The sequence below is a fragment of the Esox lucius genome, chromosome 24 (assembly GCF_011004845.1).
Source record: "Esox lucius isolate fEsoLuc1 chromosome 24, fEsoLuc1.pri, whole genome shotgun sequence".
Taxonomy (NCBI): domain Eukaryota; kingdom Metazoa; phylum Chordata; class Actinopteri; order Esociformes; family Esocidae; genus Esox; species Esox lucius.
The window spans coordinates 22,779,376-22,802,561 of record NC_047592.1 but is presented as its reverse complement, the minus strand read 5'-3'; the positions used below and the strand labels follow the sequence as shown (position 1 = coordinate 22,802,561).

General features: G+C 43.4%; 2 protein-coding genes across 2 annotated transcripts; one reads left to right on the top strand and one right to left on the bottom strand.

Moving 5' to 3' along the window:
- Window positions 1–928: 928 nt before the first annotated feature.
- On the top strand, window positions 929–15,335 carry khnyn (KH and NYN domain containing). The gene is made up of 9 exons (XM_010903758.5): window positions 929–1,536; window positions 6,484–6,761; window positions 6,997–7,131; window positions 8,829–10,909; window positions 11,349–11,479; window positions 12,248–12,344; window positions 12,604–12,711; window positions 12,946–13,047; window positions 14,899–15,335. Exons 2-9 carry the CDS (start codon window positions 6,504–6,506, stop codon window positions 15,287–15,289), a joined length of 3,303 nt encoding a protein of 1,100 aa, XP_010902060.2. The 5' UTR covers window positions 929–1,536; window positions 6,484–6,503; the 3' UTR covers window positions 15,290–15,335.
- Window positions 15,336–17,808: 2,473 nt separating this feature from the next.
- LOC105030105 (C-type lectin) lies at window positions 17,809–20,979 on the bottom strand. The gene is made up of 3 exons (XM_034290874.1): window positions 20,669–20,979; window positions 18,655–18,749; window positions 17,809–18,409 (listed from the first exon to the last, which is right to left on the bottom strand). Exons 1-3 carry the CDS (start codon window positions 20,961–20,963, stop codon window positions 18,317–18,319), a joined length of 483 nt encoding a protein of 160 aa, XP_034146765.1. The 5' UTR covers window positions 20,964–20,979; the 3' UTR covers window positions 17,809–18,316.
- Window positions 20,980–23,186: the final 2,207 nt, after the last annotated feature.

The following is a 23,186-nucleotide window of genomic DNA, read 5'->3' as shown; positions in this document are numbered from 1 at the left end:
ATGCCAATGACTGAACATGGAATGCATATTGCCTTATACCTCATAAACTATTGAATATTCCACAGAGAAAGCAGTGTATGAAATGTCCAGGAGAGTGTGTAGAGTAAGACAAACCTGTTTAATCATGGGGAATGGTGTGCTACATCTAGCAACACAATATTTCCACACCCTCTTTTTCCACAATGTAACTCAATGGATATAAAATACATATTGACTCATTCAGAAAAAACTATTCTATACGCCGCAGTGAATGTATTGTAGGAAATGTCAAGGAGACTCTATACAGTGATTATATGCAAAAAAAATCAAGGGGCACTGTGTATTTGCAAATGTTGCCGGCATTTTACTCCACCCATACCACTGGCCACAATGCAAATTACTGTATATGAAATATATATTGCCCTATGAAAAAATAACTATTCCATACACCGCAGTGAATTTTTTGTAGGAAATGTTCAGGAGACTCCCTACAAAACATTCACTGCAGCATATAGAATAGTTGTTTCTGTACATGGCAATATTTTTTGAATAGCTTTTGAGTTACATTGCGGCCAATAGGATGTAGGATGGGTAGAGTAAAATGCCAACAACAATTGCAAATACACAGTGCCCCTTGATTTTTTTTGCATATAATTACACTATCCACTCTCCTGAACATTTCCTACAATACATTTTTACAAAATACACTAAGCCAAGTGTCAATATCGATACATTTAATATTATTAAAATCGCGTTTTACCGCGGACTTGTATTTTGAAGACAAAATCCAAAAACCGGAAGTCTTATTGTTGCTACGGAATCTCTAATATTGCCAATATTACGCTAGTTAACATTTCATCCCTGGAAGTTTTCATGACGCGCGTGACGTTAACGGAATTCCCCTTTATGGCTCTGTTTACGCTTTGTTTTTATCGTAAAGGCCGATGTAACTGCGCATTTATGTTTATTGGTTCAACAAATCTTTTTAAATATGATATCCATGTGAAACCTGAGAAAAAAAAATCTACAGCAGAAACTATATTTAATACGTTGTGAAAATACATTATCAAAATAGATTGTGATGCGTGTGATTTAGCCACATGAACAGTTGAGGTGGCGTCGCAGATACTCTAGACTTTAGAGTTGTTGTGACTGTTTCGGTTTTAAAACCCACTCAATTCCTTGTAGAATGCAGTACAATACCTTTTATATACGTTTCTACGTTTTTATTTCCCCATGGCTTTCTGACGATGTTTTTAGTGTTTATAGTATTTTAAACCATAGAAACTATAATTATATGACTACAGAACTAAGGACCAGGATTTAATTCTTGAAATCGAAACTTTGAGCTACACTAAAGGAGTATTGGCTTCCGGGGAAGGAATGAGGTTTGAGAATAAGTCGACTTCGTAATACCATGAACTGTAACCAAAATAAAGTATTATGTAGTATACAAGATTATGGTAAACGAGAATGTTATTCAATTTACTTGGTCCGTGTTCAGCATGAGGTCAACATGAACAACAACGTTCCAACAGAAATTCAGAGTCGAGTGGGGTAAGTTGTGCCTCATGGTTGTTATTATTCAGCCATTGTAATTATTTAAGGGAAAATATATACATAATGTATCATTTGATCAAATGTTTAGGAACATTTATTTATTCATGTCGTTTTTGACGAAAGGAATATGAACTTGAAATTCGTAAGCAAATTCTATCATAAAAAGATTTTGACCTAACTTTGTTTATGCTTATGTAAATGTATAAATGCAACCTTAATAACAAAATGATGTTATTTATAGTTTTGCCGCAGAGACTTTAACTACAACAGAGTCTTTATCCTCAATTTTGTGGAAGCACTGAAGCTAAACAAAATGTCCAGCTACAGGTGTTGTTAAAAATGCCAGAGTAAACTTACAAATGTGTTTAAAACCATGTACGTACGAATTGTGAGATGGCAAATTGCATGTGTGTAGAACTTTGTTTTGGTTGCACTTTGTGACGTGCAGAGTAGTTTGTAGGATGCATCCCAGTGTATTTCCCATTATGGAGTCTGTGGTTGAATTCCGAAGGTCAGACTGAACATGAGAAGTCAAATGTACTCGGAATGCCTGAATGATGCAACGCCCCCAATGACAAAGTATGTTCTCATTATTATGGATGGCTATAACCTCGACTAATGTCTTCCACCTTTTTGCAGCATATCTGCATGCTACTTCACTGTCCGTAATAGCTACACTATGAGCGGCTGGTGTATACAGAGTGCAACGTCAGGATCTTATTGTTGCAAAGTAAAGTTCACTGGTGACTAATCCTACTTCTATTGTTTCTTCATAATCTCTTCCTTCTTAAACTCTTCAAATTTGCCTATTGATAGAAGACCCGTTAAACAATCCTTTATCCACCTGTCCACCAGCTCAACTGCCGCATTTAAGCTAATACAATACTCCTTCAGTTTACATGCAATTGATACAAGTGTTTAGTTATTTTTGTGTTCTAAATAATTTAACACAAATTATCTTGTAATGGCACAGAAGAATTTCCAAGACATCTCACATAAACCAAACGCACATGAGCAGCTAGAGGCTGTTCATCGAAGAACATTGTAATGAATGTGGGAAGCACATTTGCACCCCATTCCACATGCGAGTCAGTAAATGCCAATCTTATTCATTTACTTCTAGTGCTTTTCCAGAGATAGACCCTTTTTAGTTGGATGTCTTTGAAGATCCACCCATGGCACATTCCAATTGGATATCTTCCTGTGGCACGTATAGCACTTCTTCTGTTCTGTGCGTTCACAGAAACCCTAAGAAAGGCCACTTCCTGTTATTGCCACAGATGCAAATGTATCTATTTCAACCACGATTCTTATAGAAGTGATAAACAGATAACTGATCTCAAATGGATCTCAATCAACACATCCTTCCAGATAACCAGCTTTAACATGGTTCCATCAGCTCATCAAGAAGCAACATTTACAGGAAGTAAATTAGGTCCCACTAATTGACTACATTAAAAATAGAGGCATTTATGACACACACATGAATGTAAACAGACCTGTCCTGCTGCTGAAATTGCCATCAGGAACATGTAGTTCCTGTTAAGATGTTGGGAAATGCTCGATATGCTGCAGCTCAGATGGAATGTGGGGAGACAATAACAACAGCATAGATTTCAACATTAGTGAGTTTTTCCCACCGCTTTTGCAGCTGGAAATACTTGATTCTACAAATTGAGAATAAAGACTTAATTGACAACAACCAAGTCTGTTGCAGCATTTTCCTTTATGTGATGTTTGATGGGATGTTGGAAATGTACATTTCACTCTGGAGGTGTCGCTATGTTCCATCAAGACAAATGAATGTGTCCTGGGACCCAAACTCAAGCTAATATGTAACTATCTGTACACGTTGGAACATTTTACGGCCTTATGTCTAAAAACATAATGGACAACCTAGAGAACGGTTTACTGAAAAACCCATATAAATAGCACATTCTGTAAATTTCATATCAATGTTAAGGTTAAAATTCAAGCAAAATAACAATTCTGAACTGATACTTACTGACAATGGAATTCAGTTCTGAACAGGGATACAGTTATAATCACAACACCGCGAACATTGTAATACAGTCATTCATATTTACTAGTACTACATTAGGTCATTTAATCACCTTCACAAACTTTTCCAATGTTGAAGCTCTATTTCTTGAAGTATTCTGAAATGGGTTCGTAGGTTTACCGTTACACTGGATGTTTGGTCATAAATTGTCATTTTTATTGTGTTTGAATGACTCATAAATCAGCAGTCCCCGCCCAACATCGCATTGTCCACTCCCGGTTATAAAGTTTAATATGAGAGAGGAACTAATTGCGGCATTTGTGTTTCATGACGATTGAGCAGAAGATGTGGTATTGCAAACTTCAGTCAGAACGTGTGGCATGGCTAACTTCAGACAGGTCTATAGCTTAAGGACTGTCATTGCATTTATTTGCTGCTGAATGACAGCATGTGGGTGAAAGAAGGATAATGGATGCAAGACATGCTGTAGAAAATATCTCCTTTGCCCATCTGCCACTGCAGAGACCTTTGCCAAGCAGTGAGCACCATGCATGTAGAGCTCAGTTGCATGTTGCCAAGCAGAGAGCGCCGGGCACATACAGTGGGGAGAACAAGTATTTGATACACCGCCAATTTTTCTTCCTACTTACAAAGCATGTAGAGGTCTGTAATTTAAATCATAGGTACACTTAATCTGTGAGAGACGGAATCTAAAACAAAAATCCAGAAAATCCCATTGTATGATTTTTAAATAATTAATTTGCATTTTATTGCATGACATAAGTATTTGATCACCTACCAACCAGTAAGAATTCCGTCTCTCACAGACCTGTTAGTTTTGCTTTAAGAAGCCCTCCTGTTCTCCACTCATTACCTGTATTAACTGCACCTGTTTTAACTCGTTACCTGTATAAAAGACACCTGTCCACACTCTCAATCAAACAGACTCCGACCTTTCCGCAATGGCCAAGACCAGAGAGCTGTGTAAGGACATCAGGGATAAAATTGTAGACCTGCACAAGGATGGGATGGGCTACAGGACAATAGGCAAACAGCTTGGTGAGAAGGCAACAACTGTTGGCGCAATTATTAGGAAATGGAAGAAGTTCAAGATGATCTCCCTCAGTCTGGGGCTCCTTGCAAGATCTCACCTCGTGGGGCATCAATGATCATGAGGAAGGTGAGGGATCAGCCCAGGACTACACGGCAGGACCTGTTCAATGACCTGAAGAGAGCTGGGACCACAGTCTCAAAGAAAAACATTAGTAACACACTACGCCATCATGGATTAAAATCCTGCAGCGCACGCAAGGTCCCCCTGCTCAAGCCAGCGCATGTCCAGGCCCGTCTGAAGTTTGCAATGACCATCTGGATGATCCAGAGGAGGAATGGGAGAAGGTCATGTGGTCTGATGAGACAAAAATAGAGTTTTGTGGTCTAAACTCCACTCGCTGTGTTTGGAGGAAGAAGAAGGATGAGTACAATCCCAAGAACACCATCCCAACCGTGAAACATGGAGGTGGAAACATCATTCTTTGGGGATGCTTTTCTGCAAAGGGGACAAGACGACTGCACCCTATTGAGGGGAGGATGGATGGGGCCATGTATCGCGAGATATTGGCCAACAGCCTCTTTCCCTCAGTAAGAGCATTGAAGATGGGTCGTGGCTGGGTCTTCCAGCATGACAACGACCCGAAACACACAGCCAGGGCAACTAAGGAGTGGCTCCGTAAGAAGCATCTCAAGGTCCTCGAGTGGACTAGCCAGTCTCCAGACCTGAACCCAATAGAAAATCTTTGGATGGAGCTGAAAGTCTGTATTGCCCAGCGACAGCCCCTGAAACCTGAAGGATCTGGAGAAGGTCTGTATCCCTGCTGCAGTGTGTGCAAACCTGGTCAAGAACTACAGGAAATCTCTGTAATTGCAAACAAAGGTTTCTTTACCAAATATTAAGTTCTGCTTTTCTGATGTATCAAATTCTTATGTCATGCAATAAAATGCTAATTCATTATTTAAAAATCATACACTGTGATTTTCTGGATTTATTAATTCAGTAGTTGTGTTAGTGGTTTTTTCGTGCTTGAATCTTATTCCAAGCAGACACCTGTTTCTCGACATCAGTTGCAGTCTCTATATTTTTATATTCAAACTAACATGAAACAAAAATCTTGTAGTTGTCTGAGCTAGTTGTCAAAATGTCTGCATTGACCAAAGTTGAACTAGTGGAAAATGTAGCAAATGTTTGTTTTATTCCCCAGCACAATGCAATGTATTATCACTGGGATACAAGGTAACATCATGGCCTTGTCTGTGTTAAAATGTTTAATAGAAATGATGTCTTGGTTAGAATGTACACTACATTTCCCTTGACAGAGTGATGCCAAATATATTAAAAAGCTCAACTTACTAAACTCTTTCCTCTAATGTTATTTAAAAATTGCTCACTAGAGTATCGAATGAGGAATCACAACCACTCTTGTCATGGCATTTCTATCTACAACATTCCACAATGTTTTCATACTAAACATCCTCCAGAAATGTACTAACTATAATAGATCAGTCCCCTGGACGATCCTTCAAATCTGGTCTGGCTGATTTATACAGTGATGTATGTATCCATGTGTAATCTGGCTGACCTATACAGTGTTGTATGTATCCATGGGTAATCTGGCTGACCTATACAGTGTTGTATGTATCCATGGGTAATCTGGCTGACCTATACAGTGTTGTATGTATCCATGGGTAATCTGGCTGACCTATACAGTGTTGTATGTATCCATGGGTAATCTGGCTGACCTATACAGTGTTGTATGTATCCATGGGTAATCTGGCTGACGTTGTGCATTTTAATTATTAATATTTGATTTAAGATAACTCTAACTGATATGGACCCCTCTCTTTCTTTCACCCTCTTCATATCTCCCTGTTTCCCCCTTTCTCAGGGAGATCTGACAGTTCTTCCATGGCCTCTGCCCTAAGCCATCTCTCTCAAATGACTGAAAGCTGGATTGATAGAGGAGTAGAAGGAGAGGAGCAGGTAGAGGATGAGTTTGCCTGTTCTGGGGCGCTACGCGGAGCCCTTCAGTCCTTCCAACCTTTGGTAGAGAGAATATTTTGGGTGTCCTTTACGATCGGGAGAGATGAAGATGCTGTGTTACCACACGATGGACAGATCTGGCTCAAAATGATAGGAGGGAGGAAAGATGTCGAGAGTGCCAAAGTGAGTCAACTCGTGTTTTGAATTCACGTTTCTTGTGCCTACTTTGGTGTACTTTTTGTCATTATGGTCTTGTGGTTTTTCTGACCTTGTCACAACCAGGGAACTCCCATCCCAATTTCATCAACAGTGACCAGGCCATGGATTTTTTTGCCATTTATGTCACATGGTCAGTGTTAACCACCAGCCCATTGTATACAAACACAACATCATGTTGAAACCTGTTCTTCTCCTCCAGTTGTTTGTGAAGGGGGTTGTGAACCAGGAGGCCCAGCAGGAGGTCCCATATCCAGGGTTCCTCCACTGTGTGTTCTGCGGAGCCCGGGGGCTGTTTACTGACTGCTTGATCAGGAACACCTCTGCTCACATAGTGGTAAGCTTAGACCAGGGTTCGGCAAATGACGGTCCGTGGGACAAATCTGGCCCGCCAGCAATAATATCTGGCCCGCCAGCAATAATATCTGGCCCGCCAGCAATAATATCTGGCCCGCCAGCAATAATATCTGGCCCGCCAGCAATAATATCTGGCCCGCCAGCAATAATATCTGGCCCGCCAGCATGATTGTTTTGACAGCGGCTGGTGCTGAAATAGATTTCAGTCATGATGGCAACATTTACTCACATGAACTCTTACTCTTTATTGATTTTGTCTACAAAATAAAAGTGAGTTTTTTTGCAACTATGCTTTATTTGGAGTTGAATTGAGAGTTTTTCATTTGAAAAGTTCTGAGCTGCATTCAATTGTGGCTTGCTTGACACACCTCCGATATACTCTTCGCAAACAGCGACAACTTCAGTGTAAATAAGACACACTGGCTTTGCGTTCACAAAACTAGGTAGGATGAAGGCATGGTTGTCTTTCCATTCATATTTGAATGCCCTATTTTCGCTGTTAACTTTCCTCTTTAGACTCTTTGATAGTGCCATTTTGTGTGTACAACTAGCTTAAATGTTTAGCTCTGCACACAATGTAATAGCGTAGTCTACCTCCAGCACGCAGACAGTTAAGAAATGCAATGTAGTACGTGAGGATGCAAAGGAATAATTCTGAGAGGCTACATTAAATAATCATTACAATAAGTTAGGCTCCAATGTGTAACAAAGAAGCAAATTTAAATAATACACATTTATTATTCATAATATGGAAAGAGGAAATAAAACATAGACCGTTAAAAGCATGAGTTATTTTTATCAATTACGCATTTCCCACATATGTGTGTCTTTGAAAGATGGTCTGTGTTGCATGTTGGTGAATGAAGACACTTGCCAGGTTAGGCCTACGTGTCAGTAGTCCTGTATTAATAGGCCCGCGTGTCAGTAGTCCTGTATTAATAGGCCCGCGTGTCAGTAGTACTGTATAAATAGACCCGCGTGTCAGTAGTCCTGTATTAATAGGCCCGCGTGTCAGTAGTCCTGTATTAATAGGCCCGCGTGTCAGTAGTACTGTATTAATAGGCCCGCGTGTCAGTAGTACTGTATTAATAGGCCCGCGTGTCAGTAGTACTGTATTAATAGGCCCGCGTGTCAGTAGTACTGTATTAATAGGCCCGCGTGTCAGTAGTCCTGTATTAATAGGCCCGCGTGTCAGTAGTCCTGTATTAATAGGCCCGCGTGTCAGTAGTACTGTATTAATAGGCCAGCGTGTCAGTAGTACTGTATTAATCAATCCAGCACAAAACCCGGACACCATCACACAACTGTGGCTTTTTGTTTCTGACTGTCCTACAGGATTTAACCACAAGGTAACCACAACTGACTAAGCAGTTACGAAAGACACTGTAACAGTCTGTAACAGGCAATGCTAGTAGCGTTTTCCGTTCATATCCTTTGACTATATTCTGGCCCACCATCTAGTGTCTTAAAAAAACTGGCCTGATGCCGATCTTACTTGCCGACCCCTGGCTTAGACGGATACGCACGCTGGCAAAAACACAGACAGTCCAATTGATGGATGGTAGATGTGGAAGAAGGAAATCCCTGTTAGAGGAGGTTGGTTATGACCAAGAGAGATGGTAAGATTAGGACTAAACCCACTTTTCTCTCCATTCCTTCTAATCCTTCTTCCTTCAGGTGGGTTCCCCAGGGTTTCTTCTAATCTCAGGGCTGGCAGAACCAGTGGTCAGGGCCTACTCCCTAATCACAGACCTGGTGGAGCGTCACGAGGGCACCCAGGGACGACGCACCGAGCCTGGGGACAGAGGATTAGGTGAGACCCTGGATTCCCGTCGGGCCTTCAAATCCCTGGTGGAGAGATGGGAAGACAGGCACACTCTGGACCTCCTGGTTTTGCCAGGAGCCGTGAAGGAGACCTTACTAGATCTGGTGAGGGAGTCTGGACCGGGATCCAACCTCGGTCATAGAGGTTTGCCGGGGAATGTCTCAAATCCTGTTCTGGGGTTGCCCTCTAACTTGGGTCTTGGGTCGTCTTGGGACAGAGTGGGTGCAATGGACACTGCTAACCGGAGACTATGGGATAGCCCATCCAGTACCGCAGGACTAACATTTACGGATACCAGACTTGGAGATGCTAGGGATATTCAGGGAATTTCAACAACAAAACCCAACATCTCCAGCCAAGACCCCGGTCCACGGAACACCGAACAGCTTTCCCAACAGATGTTCTCCACCCCACCTGTACAAAGCAGAGAGGTTAGCAGAGCGAAGACTCCGGTGGCAGTTGAGCACAGAGCAGCACCCAAAAATCCTATCTTCCACTCTCCTCCCCAAACCAAGGACATTCGCGGTCGAGCGGAGGGAGCGGAAGAGGTAGCAGAGGAGGAACAGGGGGAAGTAGAGGAGGAGGAGGAGGAGGAGACAGAGTTGTTGTTGTCAGTAGGGAGTAGGGAGGAGTTTAGACTCCTGCTGAAGTTCTTCACAGCCATGGGTTATGCGGAAGACGTGGTGCTGAGAGTCCTTGCCCGGACCGGACCCAAAGAAGCCTCCCAGATCCTGGACCTTGTGCAGCAGGAACAGGACCGCTCTGGAGTGACCATGAACCGCCCTGTGGAGATGGAGCACAGAGAGGGGGAGAACAGGGGAGAAGAGGGGGGGGCGAGAGAAGGGAGAGGAAAGAGAAGCATGATGGATGGAAGGATGGAGGTGGAGGTGGAGGGAAATGTGGAAGAAGGGGTGAGGAGTAAAGAGGTACAGAGAGAGGGGAGGAGTGGAGAGGAGGATGGAAATTCTACGGCGGGAAACCAGGAACCACACGAGGAGGCTGGGGAGAGCGGCGAGGCGAACAGGGAGAGCGGCGAGGGTGGAAACGATGAGGATTTTGTCCTGGGGGTGCTAAAGAGAGCGGCGGCCAGCTGTGGATACACAGAAGAGAAGGTTGCCGAAGTATACAGCACTTTTCCTGAGCTGTCCACCCGCCAACTACTCCTGAAGCTACAGAGAGGGGGCGCCAAAGAGACATCAAAGTCAACTGACTCCCTGGGCAGAGTACGAGACGAACCAAGGGAGGTGGACGAGGTTGTCTCAGAAGTACTAAGAAACACGCACATAAAAGAAGAAAAGGAGGTGAGAGCTAAAGAAACTGAAGCTCCGGCACAACCATCCACAGCTAGAGAAAGAGTGGAAATTAGGAGTGCCGAAGGAAAGCCCGAAAAGAAGACTGATGTGCCGAATAGAACCGCTGATGTCCCGGTTAAGGTTCCAGATCTGGCTGAGTGGAACACCTTAATGACCCACATTCAGCCACCCCAAACCTATAATCAACCTGCCAAAGGGCACAAACCCCATCAAGTCAACTCTCCACTGGTCAGAGGGCCTCCCCAGCCCACCTACCCCCCTAAATTTCCCTCACCGCCAACCTACACCCCCGAGCTACCTCCACAACCCAACTATCCCCCTACCTTTCATCATCCAATGGTTTACCCACTCGCCCAATCACCTCGGACCACCTTATCACCCGCTCTCACCCTCAATAACTCCCCAGTAACCAAAGTAAAGGAGAAACCGGGTCCTCTACCCGTAGAAGCTGAACGTACGGAGACATGGGGCTTCCCCAAAATGGCAATAGGGGCTATGGTGACGGGGCAGCAGCGCTTCCTGGAAGGCCTGCAGACACCCTTTGACCTCAAGCTGACTGACCAACCAGGAGACCCAAGCCTCAGGATGGTGATCATAGACGGGAGCAACGTTGCCATGAGGTGAGAAGGGGAGTGGGGGAGGAGAAAGGAGGTGAAGGGTTGAAAATGGAGAATGGGACTAATTCTTTTGTCATGATTTGTTTAGTATTGAATCCAGAGGATGGTGTAAGTATTCAGCTCTGCTTTGTGGAGCACCTTTGTGATAAAAGTTGATAAATGTCCCATGTTCTAGTTGTGAAATTCGGTCGCTACTAATTTTGTCACTTTTGGAGGTAATTGGCAGCCACTGTAAATGTGACAGAGTACTTGAGGGACCATGATGTTTCCATTTTCTTTTGATCTTTTTTTGTTTGTTTTCGTTCCAGAGTGTAACAGTACAATATGTCCAAGCATATGACATCTTTATAGACAAAAACAACAAATGTATGTGTTCAGAAAACAAGCATATGTCTTGTTTCTGTCTTTTGAACACATTTCTCCCCCATCCCTGTTTGTTCAGCCATGGGCTGGGACATTTCTTCTCATGCCGAGGAATTGCCCTGGCCGTGCAACACTTCTGGAACCGCGGCCATCGCAGAATCAGCACCATCATACCCCAGTGGAGGCAGAAGAGAGACCCCAGGATCAAAGGTAACACTTCCTGTCTGTTTGGTTGCTGTTGAATACCTAATATGTGTGGCATTAGATTATTTTCCTTCATCCAGGTCGGCAATTAGAATATGACAGAGCCTTGCCCTATCATTGTAGCCTGCTAGCTATTGCCTTCATATCTAGCCTTCTCAGTACCAGCATATCTCTAGTGTTGACTTCAACTCTACCACCAAGGCTGCCCACATCCGCTAAGTTAGATTACAAAGCCAGCTCCGTTTAATCCCATTTAGGTTGTTGTCAGAAGCCTTTTTCTTGTTGCATTCGTCAGCAGAAGCTTTTATGTCAGTCATGGAGAATTGAGTCCAGGCAGTCACTCTTTACATAAGTATCAGTGAGCAGAAGTTGTTCAATGTTGTTCAATTGCTATTAAGAGTGGGAGAGAGAAAAATTAAAGCTTATCCTGCACAATTGACTTCAATGACACGTACATCTGCAATGATTTAGGATTCAAAAGAGCTGTAAAATATCACCGGGATATTTTACAACAACATGTGGATTATAATTTTTCTCATTTTAGACAACCTATTAAAATGAGTTACAAATTATAATTGGAAAGTGCTCCCTCAAATTAAAATAAATCAAACTGGTCGTGTGTTTAATATTTCAATAATACCAACAATAAAATTATATTTAAAAATAATAATAATATAAAAGGTGTGATATTTTTTTTTATGTGAAAGAGAGGGACCTGGGGGATAAAGGTTGGAAACCCATGTGTAAAGGGCTGGTTTATTTCTGGTGTTTCAGAGCAACGCTACCTAATTGAGCTCCAGGACTTAGGCCTACTATCCTATACTCCCTCCAGAGAGGTCCAAGGAAAGAGGATCAACTCATACGATGACAGGTCAGTCTGTTCTTCCTCCTCTGGTCTGTACTGTAGATCTGCTCATCGTATCTACATTCCTCAAACTGGTTAGAAACCGATTATTACCTTTACAAAAAGATATGCTTCTATCCAGATGCAAAACAGCTTGTACCAGTTGTAATACCTGTTATTTGTTATATATGTACATGGTAAGGCTTTTTCACACTTAGGGAATATTCTTTACGAGTATGACATTCTCTTTTTATATAATTTTTTCCGTATTCCCGTTGTTTCCCAGGTTTATGCTGCAGCTGGCACAAAAGACAGATGGAGTAATTTTAACAAACGACAACCTTCGTGACCTGCTGGATGAGTCTCATGTATGGAGAGACATAATCAAGAAAAGGTAAAGAAAGAAGAAATAAAGCAGATGAGATACAACAAACAGACAATGTTTTGTCCTTTTCTTCACTGTATTTTCAACCTATTTTAGCATTGGTCCAAAGAAATCAGAAACAATTGAGTTTGGTTGACCAAGAATGTCCGTGATAATAGCAGTTATGTTTAGATTTGAAAGCAATGCAGTGGAATTTAGCTCAAATCTTTAACCTCTGTGTTATACTGTTTGTTTATTACCCAGCCTCCTTCAGTACACCTTCGTAGGAGATCACTTCATGGTACCTGATGATCCTCTGGGCCGAGGAGGACCCCACCTCGATGACTTCCTACGCTCACAGTCCAGGTAACATCCAGTCGATCTCACTGACACACACACCCTTTAATAACTTTGAAAATTGATAGATTGAATCTTGAACAACACAGTTAACCCTAATTGCTTCCTAGGCTCCCAATGTAACTGCCCTTAGCACCGATTTGATTTTGAGGAGTTAGTTCAATTGTCTGGGCGGCCGTCGCTAGGCGGCCCTGATCGCTAGGGATCCTCCAACCACTTGGGTAGGGGGTGCCCCAAATCAAATTTAGCTTAGGTCCCCCAAATGGCTAGAGCCAGCCATGTCAGTATGGCAAATGCACGCACCCTCAAAACTAGGGCTGGGTTAAAATAATCAATTCTCCGATTAAAATGGATCTTTGTTTGCGTGATCTGATATTGATTCATAAAATCTCAAAATTGGTCGTTTAAAATATGCCTTTTCAAGTGGATGCGTGAAGCATTAACCCCGTTTACGAGATCTTCTTGAATATGTTAGGCTAGTCTGAAAATAGTCAACCACCGAAGGCACCGCCGGGCCGAAAGGCAGATGTTGATTCATTTAAAAACTAAGAAGACAGAGAAGAGCTGTACAGAAGCAAAGCCATTTGTAGGGCCCTATAATTTCCACGTTGCTGAGAACGTGGACGGAAGTGCGGAATCCAGACATGAACGCGGAATTCAGACAAACACGGAATTGAAATCATTATATATTTTTGTTTTGTTGTCATATTTGTTTTAAATGTTGATGCTAAATTGTGATGCGCCGCCACAGAGAAACTGAATATTTTTATGCAGTTTACTATTGCCCGAGCGTCCAAGCAGAGCAACATCCGGCGCCCGATGTTTGAAGTACCCAACAGGCCAGTGAGGACAGAGAAAACGTAACTGGCTGCGACTGTGCACACACAACCTGGTGTTGAACTGTCTGGGAGTGGCTGTCACATTGAAATAAAGAGGGTAGCCTACCCATCGTCTGAGCCACCAACGGTCACCACCTGATAGCTACAATCGGCTACAATTGATTAGCATCATGCAGGCAACAATAAGACTTCCTGTTTTTGTATTTTGCCTTCAGGATAAAAGTTGCTGTTGAAATGTGATACATTCGGCAGCAACAATAGGATTTAAAGTTCTCTTATTGTGCCTTCAAATAAGTGTGCGGTGTATTCAGTACATTTTCAAAGGAAAGACTATTCGGGAAAAATATACATGAAACAAAATTACTTTTTCAATAATACTTTACATTAGGAAAGAATATTGGAGCACATTGAGAAATGGTTGAAGCTTATGTTTGTAAAAGTAGAGTACATTACCTACTTGTTAATCTCCTTGTGTGCATTACCTTTGGAAAGGGATTGTGTTATAAATCCAAATATATTGTCCCTCTCCAGTGTAATTTACAAGCGAAAAAATTATTATGGCGGAAAATGATTCAGTACCGCAGTGAATGTATTCTACGAAATACTCAGTTAAATAAGAGCTCGCTCTGCCTCCTCCTCCTGAAGTGTCCTTCTAAAAATCAAAAAGTTTACTAGTTGCACTCTATTGTACTAGTAACTTTTCTGAAAGCATAAACTTCTGAATGTTTTTTTTGTGTGTATAAAACTGAATCACAAAAAAATGTAATGGAATTGGCCAAAAACTAAAACTGATTTTATAGGGCCTTACATATGTAAGATATGCAAAATGGAGGTGAAATATTGTGGAAATACAATATGTAATCGAATAGTGAACTTGTGAATCGGAATCTAATAGATTCTGGAAATCTGTGGCAATACCCACCCCTACTCAAAACTACAGTAACTACAGACAACTTAAATTTCTGCCATATTATTCAGAGTGTTTTCCACTGACTCTGTTTTTCCTGTTTCTCGGTCTCAGGCCTCCTGTCCTAGGCAGTCACACGTTTGCAGGGGTGGCGTCCCCACCATTCCCTTCGACCAAAGTCCCAAGGGCCCGAACGGATGTTCTGCAGTTCCGAGAACGTACACCAGGGGCTGCTGTGGACCCAGAGTCCAGCCAGGCCCAGAGCCGAAGGAGAGGGAAGCGACAAGCTAAAGCTAAATATGGTGACCCAGGGATGGGCCATGGTCTGGGGGTACAGAGGAGTGAGTTAGAGACCTCAAGACTTATGGAGAGCTTATGCCAGGTGTTTCCAGGACAGGAGAACATGGTTAGTTGGGTTCTGCAGTGTAACCCAACAGCGACTGACATCAATTCACTGTCAGACATTATACTGGAGCAACAGACAGACAGTGAGGATGAAGTCTGATAGAGTATGGAAGAGAGGGAGTGTGTGTGTGTGTGTGTGAGATGGAGTGTGTGTGTGTGTGTGTGTGAGAGAGGGAGTGTGTGTGTGTGAGAGGGAGTGTGTGTGTGTGAGAGGGAGTGTGTGTGTGTGAGAGGGAGTGTGTGTGTGTGAGAGGGAGAGTGTGTGTGTGAGAGGGAGTGTGTGTGCGTGAGAGGGAGTGTGTGTGTGAGTGTGTGTGTGTGTGAGTGTGTGAGTGTGTGTGTGAGTGTGTGTGTGTGTGAGTGTGTGAGAGTGTGTGAGTGTGTGTGTGTGTGTGAGTGTGTGTGTGTGTGTGTGTGTGTGTGAGAGAGAGTGTGAGTGTGTGTGTGTGTGAGAGAGAGTGTGAGAGAGAGTGTGAGAGAGAGTGTGAGAGAGAGTGTGAGAGAGAGTGTGAGAGAGAGTGTGAGAGAGAGTGTGAGAGAGAGTGTGTGTGTGTGTGTGTGCGTGCGTGCGTGCGTGCGTGCGTGCGCGCGTTCGCAAGCTTTGGTGATCATGTTTAACTATTTAAAATGGAGTTAAAATTCCCTGAAATGATGTCTCTGTTCACAAATGGATGTGTAAATCAACATTTTATTGTATTTTATTTAAGTGTTAGTTTAAGGACACAGACCTTGAAAGGATGTTTATTGCTATATTTTTATCTAATGAATTTTAAAACTGGACCAACAAAATCTTACAGCAAAACTATTTTTAAAACGCTTTATAACCTGTTACTTTTTAATAAAATTCTTATTTTAACACTTTATGCCACAGTTGTATTGTGTTAGTTACAACTATCCATCCATCCATCCATCCATCATCTTCTGCTTATCCGGGGCCGGGTCGCGGGGGCAGCAGTCTAAGCAGGGATGCCCAGACTTCCCTCTCCCTAAACACTTCCTCCAGCTCTTCCGGGGGGACACCGAGGCGTTCCCAGGCCAGCCAGGAGACATAGTCCCTCCAGCGTGTCCTAGGTCTTCCCCGGGGTCTCCTCCCGGTGGGACAGGACCGGAACACCTTCCCAGGAAGGCGTTCCGGAGGCATCCGAAACAGATGCCCAAGCCACCTCAGCTGACCCCTCTCGATGTGGAGGAGCAGCGGCTCTACTCTGAGCTCCTCCCGGGTGACCGAGCTTCTCACCCTATCTCTAAGGGATCGCCCAGCCACCCTGCGGAGAATGCTCATTTCGGCCGCCTGTATCCGGGATCTTGTCCTTTCGGTCATGACCCAAAGCTCATGACCATAGGTGAGAGTAGGAACGTAGATTGACTGGTAAATCGAGAGCTTCGCCTTGCGGCTCAGCTCTTTCTTCACCACGACAGACCGATACATCGACTGCATTACTGCAGAAGCTGCACCGATCCGTCTGTCAATCTCCCGTTCCATCCTTCCCTCACTCGTGAACAGGACCCCTAGATACTTAAACTCCTCCACTTGAGGCAGGCACTCTCCACCAACCTGAAGTGGGCAAGCCACCCTTTTCCGACTGAGGACCATGGCCTCGGATTTGGAGGTACTGATTCTCATCCCCACCGCTTCACACTCGGCTGCAAACCGTCCCAGTGCATGCTGAAGGTCCTGGTTAGAAGGGGCCAACACGACAACATCATCTGCAAAGAGCAGAGACGAAATTGTGTGGTCCCCAAACCTGACACCCTCCGGCCCCTGGCTGCGCCTAGAAATTCTGTCCATAAAAATTACGAACAGAACCGGTGACAAAGGGCAGCCCTGCCGGAGTCCAACATGCACAGGGAACAAGTCTGACTTACTGCCGGCAATGCAGACCAAGCTCCTGCTTCGGTCGTACAGGGACCTGACTGCCCTTAGCAAAGGACCCAGGACCCCATATTCCCGAAGCACCCTCCACAAGATGCCGCGAGGGACACAGTCGAATGCCTTCTCCAAATCCACAAAACACATGTGGATTGGTTGGGCAAACTTCCATGAACCCTCCAACACCCCGTAGAGGGTATAGAGCTGGTCCAGTGTTCCACGGCCTGGACAAAAACCACACTGTTCCTCCTGAATCCGAGGTTCTACTATCGGCCGTATTCTCCTCTCCAGAACCCTGGCATAGACTTTCCCGGGGAGGCTGAGAAGTGTGATCCCCCTGTAGTTGGAACACACCCTCCGGTCCCCCTTCTTAAAAAGAGGGACCACCACCCCGGTCTGCCATCCCAGAGGCAACTAGTGTTGATTAATTTAATGAACAAAGCATAGTCATATTAAGTTGCTGATCAATTTTATTCATTTCAAACTTATTATTTTTTTACTTCAGTAGTATAACTTTATTAATTTTATAACATCAACAGGAATTTAGATAGTAAGACCCATTTCTACTTCTTTAATATTCGGGATGTTTGAACTACAGTTTAAATGCCTTTTGATTTGAATAACTTTACTGTAATAACAAGTTAGAGAAATATAGTACAAACAAAGTATGAATCACATTATTATAGTATAAACAATAAAAACATTCCAGGGTTTTTGATGGATCGAAAAGGATCATAGGTGGTGGGCGTGGTCAGGAGTGGGTCAGGTGGGGGGGCTAGGCATAGCGATAGGTGACATTGGACCCCTCGTAGACATTTTAGAGGCCTCTCCCTGTACATTTTAGAGGCCCCTCCCTGTACATTTTAGAGGCCCCTCCTTTTACATTTTAGAGGCCCCTCCCTGTCTTAATAAGTTTCAAGCATTTCTACAAATTCTACAAGGATACGTTTGATATTATGAAGCTAATTTCCTGAAAACATGTTTAGGCAGCTGTCCCAAGGGTTTCTATTGCAGAAAAATCCTTGAATTCATAACAGCTATGTGTTTAAAACCCCAATCCAAAGGCAGTTTAACATAATGTATCAGTCTTTTCACTAGGGAGTTTTTGATGAAATATTATAATAGAGACAGTGGTGACATTTATGAATTTATTATCCAAACATACTTTAATTTAGGTGAAGGTTAGCTTTCAGGGTTAGTTAACCTATGGTTATTTGCAGTTCCACCTTGTTTACATTTCTCCTCCTTTCAATCCCTTTATTCTTTGTGGAAGACCTTTCCATCAGGCTGCTTCTTCCATCTCAGATTGACGTCATCAGACATACCCTTTTTCCTCAGCTCTGTCTTTATCTGAGGAAATAAAACGGGTTTTTGATTGCTGACTTGACTTCCCACCACAAATGACAGTACTTACTTTACTGTACTGATCTTTGTTTACCACGTATGCATTCATAAAGCCGTTAAAACAGCTACACAACACATTACAACATCGGTCGTTGCCAGTCAAACATCATGAACAAGTCAAGGGCCTATTTCACTCATACTATCAGTTCTAGATCATCTTCTAGGATAGAGGACCATTGGGTGAGTCTGACCTGTTGTAAGATGGCTTCCTGCACGGCGTGACTAGTCAGATCCATGTTCTGCTCCTTTGGGTTGAGCCTTATGCTCACCACCTTCTGTTTCTTCACTGGCATTAACAAAAATATTTATTTTTTACAGACACCACAGACACCCACCCACTCTACCTCTGTACCAGACTCCCACCCACTCTACCTCTGTACCACACACCCACCCACTCTACCTCTGTACCACACACCCACCCACTCTACCTCTGTACCAGACTCCCACCCACTCTACCTCTGTACCACACACCCGCCAACTCTACCTCTGTACCACACACCCACCCACTCTACCTCTGTACCACACACCCACCCACTCTACCTCTGTACCACACACCCGCCCACTCTACCTCTGTACCAGACTCCCACCCACTCTACCTCTGTACCACACACCCGCCCACTCTACCTCTGTACCACACACCCACCCACTCTACCTCTGTACCACACACCCACCCACTCTACCTCTGTACCACACACCCGCCCTCTCTACCTCTGTACCACACACCCGCCCACTCTACCTCTGTACCACACACCCGCCCACTCTACCTCTGTACCACACACCCACCCACTCTACCTCTGTACCACACACCCGCCCACTCTACCTCTGTACCAGACACCCACCCACTCTACCTCTGTACCAGACACCCACCCACTCTACTTCTGTACCACACACCCACCCACTCTATTTGGGCTTACAGTTGAACATGCTTAACTTTGCCTTCCAATGGGAAATGTTTGTAGGGTGTAACCAATTTTGACGCATTTATTTGAACATCTGACATCATTCCAACTCACAGAACATTGAGCAATTACACTGATGAGCCCAAACAATTATGACCACCTGCCCGATATGCTGTTGGTCCTCTGCGTGCCGCCAAAACTGTACCAACCTGCCAAGGCATGGACTCTATAAGTCCCTGTGGTATCTGGCACCAAGACATTAGCAGCAGCGTGGACTGGATTTGTTGGTCCAGCACATCCCATAGATGCTCAATCGGTTTGAGATCTGGCGAATTTGGAGGCCAGGGCATCACCTTGAACTCTACATCAAACCATTCCTGAACAATGTCTGCAGTCTGACAGAGCACATTATCCTGCTGAAAGAGGTCAAGGCCAACAGGAAATACCATTGCCAAACCCTGGTCTGTGATGATGCTTAGGTGGCACCTGTCAAATTGACGGCCACAAATGCCCAGGCTCAAGGTATCCCTGTAGAATATCGCCCAGAGCATCACTCTCCCTCCACCGGCATGTCTTCCCAAAATGCATCCTGGTGCCATCACTTCCTCAGGGAAATGGCACATATGCACACGGCGATTCACATGATGTTTAAGAAAATTGAACCAAACGGACCAGGCATCCTTCTTCCACTGCTCCAAGGTCCAGTTCCGAAGCTCACATGCCCATTGTAGGAAGATGAACAGGGGTCATTATGGGCAATCTGACTAGTCTGTGCCTACACAGCCCCAGACACAGCAGGGTGTGATGCATTGTGTTGTGACACATTCCTCCCACAACCATCATTAACATTTTCTGTGACTTGTGCAACAGTAGACCTTCTGTAGGTTCGGACCAGACAGGACAGCCTTCGTTGCGCTCTCACAACGATGAGCCTTGGGTGCCCAACAGCCTGATGCTGGTTTGTGGTTTGTCCCTCCTTGGACCACAGTCAGTAAGTACTCACCACTGCTGACCAGGAGCACCCCACAAGCCTTGATGTTTCAGAGATGCTCTGACCCAATCGTCTGGCCATAACAATTTGGCCCTAGTCAAACTCACTCAGGTCTTTACTCCTGCCCCTTTCTCCTGCATCCAACACGTTGACTACGAGAACTGATTGTTCCCTTACCATCTAATCTACCCAGACCTTGACATGTGCCTTTATTAAGAGATGATCAATGTTATTCGCTTCACCTGTGAGTGGTCATAATGGTTTGGCTCATCGGTGGATATTGCTATTTTCAGTTTCTTACAATGTATAACTCACCACTGTAGCAACTGAATGGAAGTTGTGTCTCACATGGGTAGTCTTCCCATTTCCCATAGTAATTGGACATTGAAACACAGGTGTTGTAGCGATTATCGGGTTTTCCTGACAGCCAGTATCGGAATGCAGATTTACTCTGGTCGGACCAGCTCCAGTCTCTGTGCAGGCCAATCCATGCATAGGACAATTTTGGTATAATCTTCCCTATATTAATGCTCTCCACCAGGTTCCTCACAATGGCTAGATCTGTGTAGGTCTTTTTGCAGTAGCTCTGCGCCTCATCCCAGGTCATCATTTCATTCACCAAGATGAAACGCTTAGAAATGTCTGTTGCCTTTCCTGCAAATATAAGATACAATATTTCCTATTAAAATAGAGATGGTTTGGAGATGGGAGGAGGGGATAGGCCTGAGGGGGCAGGTTTTGGGTAACTAGGTGTCACTCATCAGGAGTGTGGGACCAGGGGATTTTTCAAACTGCTAGACTGTTATCCGTAGAAAGCAAAGATGTGGGTGGGGGTCAGATTAAGGAGAAAGAAGTTGCAAAGAGTTTCCTGGGGTTAGAGGAAGAAGCTTGAGATGCTTCACATTTAAAGTGATATAAAGTGGCTTTAGTAACAGAAAGGAAGAGCGTTTTGCAGAAAGTGTGTGAAAGGATTATACATCCTTCAGAGGGTTAGTTTTCCTCCAATTACCACCTCCAGCTGTGTTCTGTGTGCTGGCAGTAAGTCAGTTACAGAGCAGGGGTTAGGGATATGAGAGGAGATGCGGAGTCAGGACACAAAGGGGAGAAGGTGGTTGAAGGGAGAGATGATCTGAGCATGAGCTGAATGGGCTGGGTTGGAGGAAAAAGAAAGAGATGGTAGTGACGAGATCTGGAGAGAGGTTGAAGTGAGAGTAGTTGACAAACAGCATCTAGTAAAGATAAGGAACATCTGTAAGGATCAAGTTTAGATGAGGATATCTGCCTTGAAAGGGGAAATGGACTAACAAAGCTTGAGGTCAAAAAGGAAAGAAGTCTAAAGAAAGTGATGGAAAGAAATGTATTGAATGCAGAAATCAGGAGGTACAAATCCCCCCGTTCTATTAGTTGTGAACCCTTGATAGGACATGACGTCAAGCTCACCATGTCACATCTTACCTATAGAAGACATCATATTTGGAAGCACTGGAAAATGTTTAAGGTCTCACCATTCAGCACAACCCATAACCTCTTTATAACATTAGGGAATATACATGTTGGAGTGTGTGTTTAGAAATGTTTTTAAAGCATATTGACAATGTAAAATATAATAAACAGAAACAGTTTTTTACCATCGTAGCAGACAGACAAATGTTCAGAACTGCATATGTCATCCCACCATGTCCCATGGTCTCCAATTAATACACAGTGATGGTAACTGGATTTCAAATTTGAAATGTCCCAGTTCCTAAATTCATCTTCTCCCACGTAATAGTCCTTATCCTCCAGAGACCACCTCCAGCTGTTGATGTCATTATACAACCCTATCCAGATGGATCTTTTATGACCACTGATTACCGTGTTAACAAGTGTCTCCATGTCTTCCATGTTGTCAATGGTGGCCAGGTCACTGTAATGCTCTCTGCAGTAGCTCTGTGCTTCTGTCCAGCTCTTACGGTTGTTCACAAAGTGATACTTATTAGCAATGCATGAGTAGAGAGTGTAGAGCCCTGTAATGAAATCGTTTCCCACAGACTCAACAAACACAGTTTCTACACTGAACAAAATTATAAACGCAACACTTTTGTTTTTGCCCCCGTTCATCATGAGCTGAACTAAAAGATCGAAGACTTTCTCTACGTACACAAAAGGCCCATTTCTCTCAAATATTGTTCACAAATCTGTCTAAATCTGTGTTAGTCAGGACTTCTCCTTTGACGAGATAATCCATCCATCTCATAGGTGTGGCATATCAAGATGCTGATTAGACAGTGAGAGACAGAATAACGACAAAAAAATCCAGAAAAAAACATGTCAAAAATGTTATAAATTGATTTGCATTTTAATGATTGAAATGAGTATTAATCAGAAAGTTTTCTGTCTCCCAGGTGTCATTTATACAGGTAACGAGCTGAGATTAGGAGAACACTCTTAAAGAGGGTGCTCCTAATCTCAGCTTGTTACCTGTATAAAAGACACCTGTCCACATTAATTAGTAATTGACTTGACAGTCTTTTAAAATTGTACATTGATGCGTCTACATGAAAGATCATGTCATGGAATTAAGACATACATTTTCTCAACCCAAATGAAAATATGAATTCAGAATTTAAAAATAGCACTCTTTGACATTTATATAACAAAGATTTTTTTCAAACTTCCCATTTTGGCCTGGATGAGTATTATGTTGTTAAAACTGAATGTGCGTAATATGGAAGCAGCATCACTATTACACCTCAGTTAGCCATGAAAGGACAGGTTTAGAATTGTGTGGTTTTGATGACATCTACGGTGGTGTACAGTGTCATGTACAGTATCTCACTAAAGTGAGTACACC

Coding starts and splice junctions, on each gene's coding strand:
- khnyn (XM_010903758.5), top strand. CDS start 6,504: ATGGCCTCTGCCCTAAGCCATCTCTCTCAAATGACTGAAAGCTGGATT. Junction 12,345..12,603: donor ATCAACTCATACGATGACAG/GTCAGTCTGTTC, acceptor GTTGTTTCCCAG/GTTTATGCTGCAGCTGGCAC. Junction 12,712..12,945: donor AGAGACATAATCAAGAAAAG/GTAAAGAAAGAA, acceptor TTTATTACCCAG/CCTCCTTCAGTACACCTTCG.
- LOC105030105 (XM_034290874.1), bottom strand. CDS start 20,963: ATGATGACCTGGGATGAGGCGCAGAGCTACTGCAAAAAGACCTACACA. Junction 18,750..20,668: donor TCCATTCAGTTGCTACAGTG/GTGAGTTATACA, acceptor TGTTAATGCCAG/TGAAGAAACAGAAGGTGGTG. Junction 18,410..18,654: donor AGGAAGCCATCTTACAACAG/GTCAGACTCACC, acceptor TTATTTCCTCAG/ATAAAGACAGAGCTGAGGAA.